At 38.9% G+C, this 14,993-nt stretch overlaps 1 protein-coding gene across 1 annotated transcript in view; it reads right to left on the bottom strand.

Annotated features, from left to right (window-relative positions):
• CEP57 (centrosomal protein 57) overlaps positions 1-14,805 on the bottom strand; it is a 41,395-nt gene extending 26,590 nt beyond the window's left edge. The window contains exons 1-2 of the mRNA XM_029957210.1: positions 14,533-14,805; positions 377-533 (exon numbers count right to left, since the gene is read on the bottom strand). Coding sequence (XP_029813070.1) covers positions 377-533; positions 14,533-14,577 — 202 coding nt within the window. The 5' untranslated portion in view covers positions 14,578-14,805. The remainder of the gene's footprint in view (positions 1-376; positions 534-14,532) is intronic.
• Positions 14,806-14,993: the final 188 nt, after the last annotated feature.

The following is a 14,993-nucleotide window of genomic DNA, read 5'->3' as shown; positions in this document are numbered from 1 at the left end:
ATGGACATTTAGGCTCTTTCCATGATTTGACTATTGTTGACATTGCTGCTATGAACATTGGGGTACATGTGCTCCTATGCATCAACATTTCTGTATCCTTTCGGTAAATCTCTAGCAGTGCTATTGCTGGGTCATAAGGGAGTTCTATGGATAGTTTTTTGAGGAACCTCCACACTGTTTTCCAGAGCGGCTGCACCAGTTTACATTCAATGATCAATGAACAAAAGAAAGTACTATATTTAGAGAAGGGTAAAAAAAGCAAGGGAAAAATAGACTTTCCTCTAATTTTAAAATACATGGAAGACGTAAGGTTTTTAAATAGTGGGTAAACAAACAAACAAACAAAAATCCCATCTATTTTGTTAGGCTCTGTTACCTCTGCTGTTACTTTCTGGATAAGCAAATGTAGGTTTATTTGGGGAGCGTCGCAGATCACTATTAAGGAAAGGTTTATCAGGTGGATACACTACATATGGAGACGAGGAATGGCGAACCACAGTTCCATTAGACCTTGATGGTTCGGCTAAGATGTTCTGAAAAATAAAAAAAACAGAAATTACTTTCCAAATTTTAAAATGCAAACAGAATATAAATACATAGATACACTTGTTCATGACCGAGAACAGTATTGCCCATGTTCCACTGATAGAGGTAACAGAAAAAATAGAGCCCAGAGACTACGTAACAGAATTCAATCATTACTTTAATAAAATTTCCAAAGTGTTTTACATTTGACTAAATATAGCCATTTGCCAGACACTATAAAAAGGAAATAATGTTCACACAACTTGAATAGAAATGCTGCACAGAAATACTTAAATATACTCATAATAAGCTTAAAATAGTTTACTTAAAAATATATATTGTAAAATATACTCAGAAAAGTAAATATTATCCTTTTATAGTATATGAAACTGTTACAAAATGACTGAATTAATCTATCTCCACTCAACTAAATACTTTCTGAATATTCATCAAATGTCCAAGACTGCAGTATACAGAAAGAAAGGCATAGTCCTTGCCTTAGAAAACTTACATTTACTTAGGAATGAAAGGTGGGAGAGAGATTTAATTAGAAAACATTAAAGCTGGGGCGCCTAGGTGGCTCAGTTGGTTAAGCATCCGACTTCAGCTCAGGTCATGATCTCAGGGTTCATGAGTTTGAGACCTGCGTTGGGCTCTGTGCTGACAGCTCAGAGCCAGGAGCCTGCTTCAGATATTGTGTCTCCCTCTCTCTCTGCCCCTCCCCCGGTCACACTCTGTGTCTCTCTAAAATAAATAAACATTAAAAAATTTAGAAAAAGAGGAAAAAAAACTCAAGCTTATCAAATACCCAAAAACACAAAATTTTATTTCCACACAAATGGAAGTTTTATTTCCACTCATTCTGTCATGAATGGGATTCTGTTCATTTTGGGATTATGTTCCACATGATTTCAGTGCAGGGACGCAAACTGTGGCAGTTTGTTAGTTGTAGGTAACTTCTTATTGATAGGCAGACCGGGAGTGGCATAAATAATGGAGAAACTGAAAGCTAAGGTGGAAGACAGAACTAACAGTTCAAAATTCATTCATTTTTCTTATTCAAATAACCATAGCAAAATAAGCTCTCAACTCTTATGGAGAACTATGTCCAGAAAAGTACAAAGGGACAATGAATATTTACAATAATGGTAAACAACCTCCTGGAATAAAACGAAAGCAATCAAGATAACCATACTGTACCTGCATCTTATTAAAAATCAAAGACTATTTCCATATAAAATCATGTAATTTTCCCATTAAGAAAACATATCAAATAAAGAACACATTTGGCTATGAAAACTAAAGAAGGCCAAGAGCTTGGAAGGGGTAGGGGTGAAGTCTCAAATTGGTACTCAAGGAAATCAATGTTAAGTCGATATAAAAAGTGTGTTCACATGCACAGGGTTAAGAGTTGGCATTTATCAAACTTTCTGTAAAGTTCACAGGTTTTGGAGAGGGCTGGAAAACAAACAGGGTGAGATCTCAATTCTTAAAATGTGTAACTCTGATAAAGTTCTTATAAAGCACCACAAATTGTCACTTAGCTTAATCTTATATGTGATTATTCACAGAGAACCTTATATTCATACAACCCACTAGAATCCTATCATTTAACAACTACCATTCAAAGTCACTGGTTAGGAAGTATTCTTTACAATTTATATTTATGAATATAAATCACCTGTATATTTACCTAAAATGTTCAAAACAATTTTTATTAGAATTACTGAACACTGCAGAGATAGTAACATTACTATGCATAAAGGATTTACCCAAAAAACCCAAACCAAATGAACATAAACCATCTTCATTAAATTCACTGCCTACTACCTCTTATAAAACTAAGAGTTCCAAATTTGTCCTTTTTGAAACATTTCTCCAAAGAATATATTCGAAAGGCCAACAGGTACATGAAAAGACACTCAACATCCATCAGTCATGAAGGAAATACAAATTAAAACCACGATTATATCATCTCACACCTGTTAAGAATGGCCATCATCAAAAAGACAAAAGATTACAAAAGCTGCATGGTTATGGAGAAAAGCGAACTCTTGGGAGCTGTTCTGGGATTGTAAATTGGTAGAGCTGCTACAGAGAACAGTATAGAATTGTGACATATACAATGGGGTATTATTCCGCCATAACAAAACAAGAAAAATCCTACCATTTGCAAAAAGCATGGATGAAACTTGAAAGCATTATGCTAAGTGAAGTCAAGACACAGAAAGATAAATACTGTATAAACTTACTTATATGTAGAATCTACAAAAAACAAAAAGCCAAACTCTATGGAAAAAGAAATCAGACCTGTGGTTACCAGAGTGGAAAAACTAGGAAAAAGGGGAATTAAAGGAAGGTGGCAAAAAGCTACAGACATCCAATTATAAGATAAGTATTAAGGATGTAACATACAACATGATGACCACAGCTGACATGGCTGTATGACATATAGGAGAGTTGTCAAGAGTTGCCTAAAAGATCTCATCACAAGGAAAAAAATTATTTTTCTTTTCTTTGTATCTATATGAGAAGAGAGATGTTAGCTAAATCTATTGTGTTACTCACTTCACAACATATGTAAAACCATCATGTGGTATGCCTTAAACTTGGGCAGTGACATATGTCAATTATTTCTCAATAAAACTGTGTAGGAGGACGATTTGTCTTTCAACAAAATCACATATATATCATAAAAATATTGCTCAAGTTGGGTCAGCAAATTATGAAAGTGCTTTCTATATAAAAATTCAAGTGATAATGAAATTCTTTTGCAAAGTTATTCAAAATGTATTCCATTTTCTAAGTCAGCCATCTCATTTTCAATGCTGGGTTTAAGCAAAGAAAAACCATCGTTACTATGAATGGGTTCTGTCAATGTCCTCATTTGCTACCAGCAGTTTAAGGCATAGAAAGAGTACACAGATCAGCCAAAAGCAAAAGCAAAATTATTTACAAGAACTATTTTGAAATAAAATTAAACCAAGAAACACAAATCTGGGAACTCCTCATTAAATATACACACAAACGTGTCTAATAAAAACAGTAGAGGATAATATGTGGTCTATGCATACAATATTATTCAGCTTTAAAATGGAGGGAAATCCCATCACATGCTACATAATTGATGAACCTGGAGGACATTATGCTTAGTGCAATAAGCCGTCCAAAAAAAGGCAAATACTTCATAATTCTACTTAAAAAATGTTTTTTAATGTTATTGGGTGGGGGGGGAGAGAGAGCGAGCGAGCGAGCGAGCATGCAAGTGGGAGAGGGGCAAAGAGAGAGGGAAATACAGAATCCAAAGGAGGCTCCAGGCTCTGAGCTGTCAGTACAGAGCCTGACGGGGGACTTGAACTCACAAATCATGAAATCATAAGCAAAGCCAAAGTCAGACACTTAACCAACTGAGCCACCCGGACCCCCCCCCCCCACTTACATAAGATATCTAAAGTAGTCAAATTCATAGAAAGAGAAAGTAGAATGGTGGTCACCAGGGACAAGGAAGGTTGTAAAGGGGAGCTATTTAATGGAGAGTTCTGAAAGATTAAAAAGTCTGGAGATGGTTCACAGCAATATGAATGCATTTAACACTACTGAACGGACAATTAAAAATTAAGATGACAGGGGCACCTGGGTGGCTCTGTTGGTTAAGCGTCTAACTTCAGCTCAAGTCATGATCTCATGGTTCGTGGGTTCGAGCCCCACATTGGGCTCTGTGCGCACAGAGCCGGGAGCCTGTCTTCAGATTCTGTGCCTCCCTCTCTCTCTGACCCTCCCCTGCTCATGCTGTCTCTCTCTCAAAAATAAATAAAAACATTTTTAAAAACATTTTTAAAATTAAAGAACCATAGAAACAATCTCGTACACTTCCCTGTTTGACAAGAGAAAAGGAAGTTCAAAATAGCTGACTTGCCTATCTCATCTCCTCCTACACAATCAAGGGAATCATATTCTAAGCGATTCAGTGAACAATTAATGAGTTCTCAAAAGAACTACTAGCCTAACTACACCTGTTCTCATATATTCTGCCTTCCCTCCCATGAAACAAGGAATGAAGTGTCTTTAATCGACCTATCTCCATGTACCTGTTCAGTCTTGGTTCCTATAAAATCCTCTCCCCTCCTGATGCTATTTCTCCCTACTACATCTTTCACACTGTCATTAAGGACAAAACAAACAAGAGCTTTCCTGAATTTTAGGATTCAGCTAAGCTCTTGCCAGCTCTTCAGCTCTTGGCTCATTTCTCAGCTTTTACCACAAAGTCCTCAAAATAATATTTGTAACTGCTGCTGCCTCTTGATCGCCTCACCCTTTTACGCTTTCCAATCAGACTTGAATCTTCACTAATCCAGAGAAAAAGCTCATCAAGCTCACCAATGACTTATATTGCTGAATTTGAAAGATCTTTCAGAAGCATGTGATACAGATCACTTCATCTCACCTCTTTCCTTAAAAGATAAAACACTCTTTGGTTTTCCTAATACATACGTCTCTTCCTTTGATCTTAGCAATATTAAGGGCTTTGACAAGCCTCTTTTTGCAAGATTTTCAAGTTTAAATATGGAATCCAGAGCTCCCTCTCTCAAACTCTATATATTTAAATTAAATTTTCTATTCATTATCTCCACTTGGAAGTCAATATGGGCACCTCAAATTTCACAAGTCTTAAATTCTTTTTTAAAAAAAATTTTTTTTAATGTTCTTTATTTATTTTTGAGAGACAGAGAGACAGCGGAACAGGGGAGGGTCAGAGAGAGAGGGAAACACAGAATCTGAAGCAGGCTCCAGGCTCTGAGCTAGCTAGCTGTTAGCACAGAGCCCAAGGCAGGGCTCGAACCCACGAACCATGAGATCATGACCTGAGCCAAAGCCAGACGCTTAACCGACTGAGTCACTCAGGCGCCTCTGTAAGGAATTCTTGAATCAGATTGCCAAAACCTGCTCCTCCTCCAGCATACCACAACCATCAGCACCACCATTCATTCAACCAACTACTCAGGCCAATACCCCCGATGGAGTCATTTCTCATATACCCCACATCTAATCTTTCAATGTATTTTGTTGGGCCTCTGTCTTTAGAATATGTACAGAAACTTGCCAATTTCTCATCAATTCCACTATTAATACCCTCATTGACACCACTGTGATCTTTTGTCTAGACAGCCATTAACAGTCTTCTAATCACTCTTGTTCAAATCTCCTTAGTCTGTCTCCAAGTCATTACAATCATTTAAAATAGTAAATTAATTTGAGTAAAACCCTCCAACAGTTTTGCATCAGAAAAAAAAATCCCAAAATTCTTACAATGGCTTTCAAGGCCCTACATGTCTGACCCCAAGCTAACCCTGACTTCATTCCCTCCCACTCTTTCTCCACACCACCCCTGCCCCCTCCTCATTTCCCAGCGATACTGGCCAACTTTTAGATTTCTAAAATCCACAGTATACTCCATGTTCTTTTACTATGTTTATCTGCTCCCTTTCTCAGGCCATTCAGCAATCTGCTCAAAAGTCTTGTCAAGTAAGGCTTTCCCTATCAAAAGCAGCATCCTTCCATCAAACTATCTCCTTTATTTTTTCAAGAAACTTATCTTTATTTGATATATTTATTATTTGTATGCCTTGTGGAATAAATAATACAGTTTTGTCTCTGGTTCTTGATACAGATTCACAAAGTCTTGGAATTTCTTAAGTGATAGGAGTCTTTATTATGCTAATAGTGGGAACCACTACTAGCTTCAGGATGAGGGCTAGTAGCCAGAAAAACCAACAAAGTGATTAGAGTTAGAAATTTTGGCCCCACACCCTAACCCTAGGAGAAGAGAGGGGGCTGGAGACTCAGTTCAATTATTAATGGCCAATGATGTAATAAATCATAAGTACATGATGAAACTTCCATAAGAACTCTTGAACAGTGAGGTTCCAGGACTTCCAGAGTAGTCACAGCCCCTTTTTATCTTGCCCTATATGTCTCTTCCATTTAGCTGTTCCTGAGTTGCATCTTTTATAAAAAGAGAAAGACCAAAAAAAAAAAAAAGCTATTACTGGGGCATCAGGGTGGCTCAGTGAGTTGAATGTCTGACTCTTGATTTCAACTTAGGCCATGGGATAGAGCCCCGAGTCAAGTTGGGCTCTGTGCAGAGACTGCTTGGGATTCTCTCTCTCTCTTTCCCTCTACCTTTCCCCTGCTCGCTCACTCTCTCTCTTAACTAAAAAGTTAAAAAAAAAAAGAGCTGTAATTGTAAGCATAGCTCACTTCCCTGAGTTCTGTGAGTCATTCTAGCAAATTAACACATGTGAAGAGTAAGGGTCATGGGAATGCCTTAATTTGTAGTTAAGTGGGCAGAAGTGCAAAATCCTTCAGGGCACCTAGACTTGCAGGTGGTGAATGAAGTAGGGGCAGCCACCTGTGTGGCCTCCACTAGCTCTAGTTACTTAGCAGCAGAACTGAATTGAATTGAATTGAATGTAGGATACCCAAATGGCACTAGAGAATTGATGTTGGAAAAACATAGTCATTCTCACTAGAGCTTGAGTTCCAATAAAAACTCTCAATAAAGGGGTTTAATATATCTGTTGAATGAATTAATTACACAACTCCTCTGCAAAACTGGAAAATTGCACATTGACCAAAGACTGAATTATCCTACTCAATAAAATAGAACTGCAAATATATTTGTAAAATATAAATTATAATTTCCTTTATGCCAAACAATCAAGAGCACAAATGTCATAGGCTGTAAAAAGAGTTAACAGACATAAGACTGCTATACTAAGAAGTGTCTGCTTGCAACGCTGGTTCGTGGCTGGTATCTGGGAACTTAAATTTGGGGAAGGTTCCAACTACTGTCACCGTGATTCTCAGCAGTCCACAGGACCAGCCCAGGTTCAGTGATTTGCTAGGACTGACAGGACTCAGGAGATAGTTATTCTAGTGACTAGGATATACTACAGCAAAACAACACAAAGCAAACCAACAAGGAAAAGATGCATGGGGGTGAAATTTGTAAGATACCAGGTACAAGCTTTCAAATTCCTCTCTGGATGGAGTCATACAGGATGTGCTTAATTCCTCTAGCATGACAGCATCACAAAGGTAACAACTTCTGGGAAGTGTTTTCTACCAAGGAAGCTCCTTAGAGACTCAGTGGCCAAAGTTTTCACTGGGAGTTGGTCAATTTCCTGACTCTCAGAAAGAAAGCTGCTGGTGTTCAACATAAACCACATTGTACAGTTCAGGCACAGTGAGGCACTCTTGTCATTGAGATTAAAGTTTCATATCAGCGTAGGAAATGGTTTACCACTTTAGTTCAGTTACCTAACAAAGAGCTAACCTTGCAAACAGTCCTTTCTGAAGACAAGAGTCACCTGAGATGATGGAAGATTTCAAGTGAATTCTTGTTTTCAGTGCCACAGGCCATCCAATGGAGTACGTGAGCACTACTGAAGGGCAAAGGATCTTTCGAGCAGAATATTTACACTCCTCCCACCAATTAAACATATAATACATACATATGCAAAATAAAAACAACCCCCAAACCTCAAATTTTCATGGTACTTTACAATTTCCATTTCCATTATCTGAGTTGTTCCTCACAAGCATCCTGACCAGTAAGAATACATCTCCACTTTCGAATTGTGAAAACTGTATTTGAGATTTGTTTTCAGAACACTGAACATAGTATCTTAGATTTGTCAGTACATTGTTTTTTCCAAGTACACTCATATTGTCCTTTGTTATTACAAGAACCCCGTGAAGGAAGCATAGCAAACATTACTGTCCCCATTTTGTAGGTGAAAAACAACAGGCTAAGAAAACTTAAGCCATCTGCTTAAGGTCTCATAACGACTAAGGAGCCTAAGTCTAACTCCTAATCAGCACTCCTCCCCAAACCCCAAGCATTCAATAAATATTTTCCAACCAAAATAATATGATCCTAAGAGAAACTTACAGGTCAGGATTAAAGGCAAAATGTTTAGCCTGACCACTTTCTTCCTTGGCAACTTTAGTTCCTACTTAGGAACACTTATGATTCAAATATTTATTGAACATCTCTGTCTGCCACTGCATTAAGTATGAAAGATGGTTAAAAAATGTGTATTATTTGCCTTCTTTTCAAATTTATTGTGCAACATGGCTGGAAGACATCAAGTACATAAAAATTTGAATAAGGTTTAGCAAAGCATACTCAACTATATAGAAACGATAAGACAGTTAATCAAAGTGGGGTTATTGCAGGAATGTAAGACTGGATGAACGTTAGAACATTTGTCATGTTAAAGTGAAAATCCATATGATCATCAACAAATGCAAAAAAGCAACCATTTAAATTCAGTTTCCAGCCATTATTAAAGAATTATTTTTCGGGGCACCTGGGTGGCTCAGTCAGTTGAGCATCCGACTTCGGCTCAGGTCATGATCTCCCTGTTCGTAGGTTTGAGCCCCGCGTCCAGCTCTGTGCTGACAGCTAGCTCTGAGCCTGGAGCCTGTTTCAGATTCTGTGTCTCCCTCTCTCTCTCTGATCCTCCCCTGCTCACGCTGTCTCTGTTTCTCAAAAATTTAAAAAAAAAAAAAAAAAAAAAAGATTTTCTTATACCAGTAAAGAAATTAACAAAAAATCATGGCAATATATTTAATGATGCAAAGCTTAAATCATTCCTCTTCAATTCAGGAACAAGGCAAAAAATAGTTGCAAGATAACTTCTAATCAATATTGTGCTGCATTTTGTAGCCTGCATAGTAAGATAAGGAAATAACAGATGTTAAAATTGAAAATGAGGAATCAAATTTTCACAATTGTCTTCTAAATAGGAAATAACAAAGAATCAATTATTAGAATTAATTACAGTTTAGGGGTTCTTGGGTGGCTCAGGCAGTTAAGCATCCAACTCTTGGTTTCAGCTCAGTTCATAGTCGCACGGTTTTGTGGGTTCAACCTCACATCACGCAGTGCATGGACAGTTGTAGAGACTAGGATTCTCTCTCTCTCTGCCCCTCCCCTATTAATGCTGTCTCTCTCTCTCTCAAAAAATAAAGAAACTTAAAGAAATTTTTTTTAAAGTTCAAATTTAGGAAAATTGCTGAATAAAATTAATATGAAAGGAATACTAATTCTATGTACCAGCTATAAAATGCAATTTATGAAAATAAACTAAACTAAAAAACTAAAATAAAATAAAAAACAAGACTAAAAATAAATTTCACTAAAAAACAAAAAATAAATTAAAAAACAAACTAAAAATAAATTTCATAAATGGCTCACAAGACTTGAAATTATAAAACTTTACTGAAAAATGTTAAAGATCAAAAAAAACCTGGAGTAACGGTATATTCAGATAGAAGACTCAGTATCTTAAAGGCGTCAGTTATTCTCAAATTGAACCTGAAATTCATTGCACTTTCAGTTGAAATTCCAATAGCAAATTTCGTAATTTCTATTAAAGAAATACAAAGGGCCAAAAATTGCTAACATTATTCCTGAAAGAATAAGGAAGACAGGCACTCTCTCAGACAAATTAAAAGGAGAATGAATAAGAGTGAGTATAAGCACAGGAGAGACAAATGTAACACTGGAACAAAGAGCCCACTAAAACATAAGCACACATATGGAAATCAATATACTGGTAGCTAGAAATGTAAACCATTAGGTAAAAGGTAAATTTAACAAGTAATTTTGGAGCAATTGTGGATCTCAAGCAGAAACATTCAACGGGATCCCTGCCTCACAAATTAATTTTAAGCAAACTAAGGGCTTAAAAGGCCCCAATTTCAAAACTTGTAGAGAAAAATACGTAAGAACATCATTAACATCATTAACGGCATAGGGTAGAAATTTCTTAACAAGAGGCTCTGGGGTGGCTCAGTCAGTTCAGAGTCCAATTTCAGCTCAGGTCATGATCTCGTGGTTCTTCAGTTGCAGCCCTGCATTGGGCTCTGTGCTGACAGCTCAGAGCTTGGAGCCTGCTTCAGATTCTGTGTCTCCCTCTCTCTCTATGCTCTTCCCTTGCTCACACCCTGTCTTTCAAGAATAAATAAATATTAAAAAAATTTTTTTTAATTTCTTAACCAGAAAGTACTAAACATAAAAAGACATACATTTAATCCCACGAACATTAAAAACTCCTATCAAAAGGTATCTTAAAAAGACAAGCTAAAGAGTAATTAATCAGCTAACAGATGAGGATTAACATCTAGAACACATAAAGAATGACTATGAATCAAGAGGAAAAGACAGACCAACTGAAAAGAGGCAAAACACATAAGCAGGCATTTCATGGGAGGAAAAAATAAACATGAAAAACTAGTAAAGTAAGGAAAAAAAAAAATGCATCTTATCTTTATCAATGATCAGGGGAGCACAAACGAGAATAGGATAGCATTTCACACTCCGGTTGGCAAAAATTCAAAAGTGAGACAATACCACCTGTTCAAAAGGATACGGATTAAAGGTGACTGTTGGTGGGAACAGACTGGTACAACCGCTTTGGAAAACAATTCAGCATTAATAAAATTAGAATCAAAGATGCACCTTCTATGACCCTGCAATTTCAATCACAGAAAATTTGCTGAACAATTTTTTTCCTCTCTTCTTTTTTAAAAAAATGATTTACATTTAAAAAAATGTAAAGTCACTAAACATATTCCACCACCCACCACCAAGTTATAACCCACAGCCCGACTTGCAGTTTGAAAACGACTGCTATCCCTCTCAAACATTTTGGGTTTGGGGACTCCTTCACACTCTTACAAATTACTTACGAACCCAAAGAGCTTTTGTTCATGAGGGTTATACCTAAATGTTAAGATACTTACTAATTTAAAAACAACATACTCATGATGTTACCATAAATATAATTTTTGAATTAAAAATAACCATCATCCAAACTTTAATGAAAAGACTTTTTTTTTTTTACATTTTTACAAATCTCTTTAATACCTGACTTTCAAGAAGCCTGCAGGATTCTTATATTTGCTTCTGCATTCATTCTGCTAGATATGTTATTTTGGCTGACGTTTACAAAAATCTGGTCTCCCATAAAATGGCTGGGTAAGGAAAGTATTTGTAGACCCCCCATGGAGGGACTTAGGAACGCCCAAAGGTCTTCTGACCATGTTTAAAAACTGCTCTAGAGAAATTTTGCACTTGTGGAACACAGGGGAATGATCACAAGAGAACTGTTTTTGAATGGTTGGCAAACTAGTGAACAAACTGGCTCTGTGATGTACTAGTTGTGTAATCTTGACTCAACCTCTCTGTTCCTCATTCAAAAATGAGACACTAAAGACTTACTACATGAAAAGCACTTAAAATCACAACTGCCAGCTAATGCTATAGAAATTTATTTTATTATAATCTCAAAACATTTAGTGGTGGTGTATATGTGAGACAAAAGCAGGAAGATGTAAAAAGGAACATAAAGGTATTCATTTTATTATTCTTCAAAGTAAACGTTTTACATATTCAATATTATGCAAATCTATGTTATATTCATAAAACTTTTAAGAGAAAAAAAGAGTTAAAAGGCCTGGATAAAATGCCAGAGACCAGTTAGGGAGATTAGCTTATTAGGTCCAAAGTGACATGAAGAGTTCCGACTACGGTTACAGGGAAAATAAAATAGGAGTGGTAGGAAAGACATTCTTCTATATCAACACAATGCTGCCTATACTTCTACTGAAAATCGCTACGCCCATAGTTGCTTTCCTGAGGCAGCCACTAGCAAAATGATGCCCAGCAATCATTCAGTTAAAGTTACCTGCTGTAGTTACTCTTCTTGCTGCCTTTGCAAAATACACTTAACAACAAAATGATCTTAATGTATCACCTGCTTCCATCTTGTTCCTATTTGAGATTTACATGGTAGCTGCCTCCATAAGAATTTTTCTGGTAAAAATCCTTGCCCAGTAAAAAGCACCTCTCTTGAGCACTACTAGCTCGCTCCAAGCTGGGTTTATCAGCGTTGAATATATATGAATTGTTAATCCTCACAACCCTAAAATCTGAACATGTGTAGTCTGAGTTTATGCTGTAGTTTTAAAAGGTGTTTTTGTGTTGTCTTATTTTATGATCAGCTGTTTCTTAAGCTAAAATCCTTTTAAAATTTTGTTGGAAATGCCAGCCTTATTTCTGACAATTAAAGTGTCTAACCAAGACCATTTCTTACACACTGACAAACTAAATTTAGTCATTTTTGTTTTGAGACATTGTGATGTAGCAAGTCAAATTGAGAAGGCTGTTACATTTTGAAAGGTCCCAGATATTTGAATAGTGTTTTATTGATATTTAGAACCCACTTAAAGCTGAGCTTAGCATGTAAAAATATATGTGTTTTCCTATTGAACACTCCCTGAAATTTACGTCCAGGCTACGTGAAGGGCTAAGGGTTGACCTCACAGCCTAGTACCCTTGAACAGCTAGCTAGACGGAGTTGGCAGAGTACGGCTCAATTAACATTTATAAAAGTATTTCTAGCTGAGTCTAAGTTTTGAAAGCAATGAATAGCCTTCTTCTCCCAATTAAATTTAACAACTCCTATGTAATCTCATCCAACTACTTACAGATACTTCCTCCTAATAGTCTAATAGTTCCTCTTTTGTCTAGTCCCTTTCTAGGTGCTTCATTCATTCCTTCCCCTTAAGCTTCCCTGATCACTCTGCAAACTTGTTACTCCCATTCTGCTAAAACTCTAAAGTTACTTCAGGACCCGTTATCACAAATCTTAAGTCACCAGAAGGTGGAACTGAGGAAAACGGTCTTCCCCAAGGTAACTCTGCTCTTAATGCTCCCTAAACTTCCCCCCCACCACCACCTTAGCGTCTATGACACAACTTTACCCCGACAATCTCCGGTTTTCTTCCCTATCCCTCTTCTCTGATGTTTTTACCTACTGACACAATTCATCCAACTCAAATCTACGCCACACGACCTCTGCTCATTCCAAATTAGCTCCCCAGAAAGCTCCTGTTGCCTTGGCATATACCCAGAAATGCCCGAGGTGCCTTTTTCTTGTGTTCAGTTCTGGAGACAAGCATTTGCAATCCCTTCCCCCACCCAGCTAGCCGGCTCCATCTTCCCTCCTAGGAAAACCGTTGCGAGCCTATCCAAGCGCTGCCAACCACCCGATCTAGGTTATTCCAGTACAGCAGCATTTCTTAAACAGAACTGTGGGCACAACCTAGTGACATGCAGTTTCTCTGCAGTGTCTGCTTCTTCAGAGCAGGGAGTCCTTCCGATTCACCTGTGTCATCGCAGAGCCTAAACGTATGACAGGCACTCGGCACTCAGCATTAGCTAACTCGAGGCGTAACAGCTAACCTCGCATTTTCTGCCGATTCCCAATGCAGCGGATGCCCAAACGCTTAGCATTCGACACTCCAATTCGACAAATAATAGTGACTGAACAGGCTGGTGGCCCTTGTGGAGGCGAAAACAGTATCACGGTTCCGCTTCCCCCGCTAAAACGGCGCGTCCACGTTGCAAAGTAATACTGGCGGTCGGAAGCGCGCGCTAAGACAAGCGAGAGCAAAGCTACCGGGAACGTACGAGGGGAGGCACTGCAGGCACGGGAATCAGCACAAGGAGCAACGAGTAAGCACTCAGACTGCGGCCTACGCAGCAGCTGCAAAAGAATCCAATCCGTGCGCCTACCTGGTCGCGGAGAGTTTCCAAAAAGGGCCGTTACACCCACGTGACCAAAGCAGCACCGTTTTCGCATGGTCAGGGCGTGGGTAGCCATCCCAGCGTTATCCTGGCAATGTTCGACAAGCTGGGCTGCTAGGCCGGAAGGTGAGGGGAGCACAGGGATGGAGGCGGGCCTGGCCTATTTCGATGTTAAGGGTGCAGCCTCCAAAAGAGCACTGGACATCAGGGGAGTGCGGAGCGACCGGGTACCCTCCGCCGTTCCCCAGGATGGGGTGAGACTCTGGGCCGAGAGCGCTCTGAAGGGTGAAGAAAAGCAGAGAGGCGCCAGGTCCGAGCCTTTTCGGACGTCAACCGCTTCTTACCGAGAACTGAGAACCACAAGTCGCAGACACCGATGCTGCCGCCATCTTCCCGCCTCCCCAAAGGACCTCTGCAGCCCTGGGAGAATCCGGGATCTCACGCTCTACTTCAAGATTCGAGAGCCGCCCACCAGGGGCGACCCTAAGCCGAACCCCTGATGGAAGGGGCTGGAGCGGGGTCTGGAAACCCCTGCGCACACCCCCACGGGGACGCCCACGCTCAGGGTGCACACGGGAAAGGCAACAACGTCCTAACGGACGTCTGGAATAGCCAATCAAAAAAGCGGACGTCTTCCGGTAGTAGGAGCGAATCCGCCTCTTCCCTTGATGACGTCACAAGGTAGCGCATAGCAGACCCTGTGGAGTTCGCTGATCCTGGCTGATCCTGCTGGCTACCAGATCGCTGAGGGGGTTGTAAAAACGGCCGAGGCTTTTCAAGGAGGAAACGTGAGGCTGTGGTTTTG

Source organism: Suricata suricatta, chromosome 11, assembly GCF_006229205.1.
Source record: "Suricata suricatta isolate VVHF042 chromosome 11, meerkat_22Aug2017_6uvM2_HiC, whole genome shotgun sequence".
Classification (NCBI taxonomy): Eukaryota; Metazoa; Chordata; class Mammalia; order Carnivora; family Herpestidae; genus Suricata; species Suricata suricatta.
Note: the sequence above shows the minus strand (reverse complement) of the source record. Positions and strands in the feature narration are given on the sequence as shown.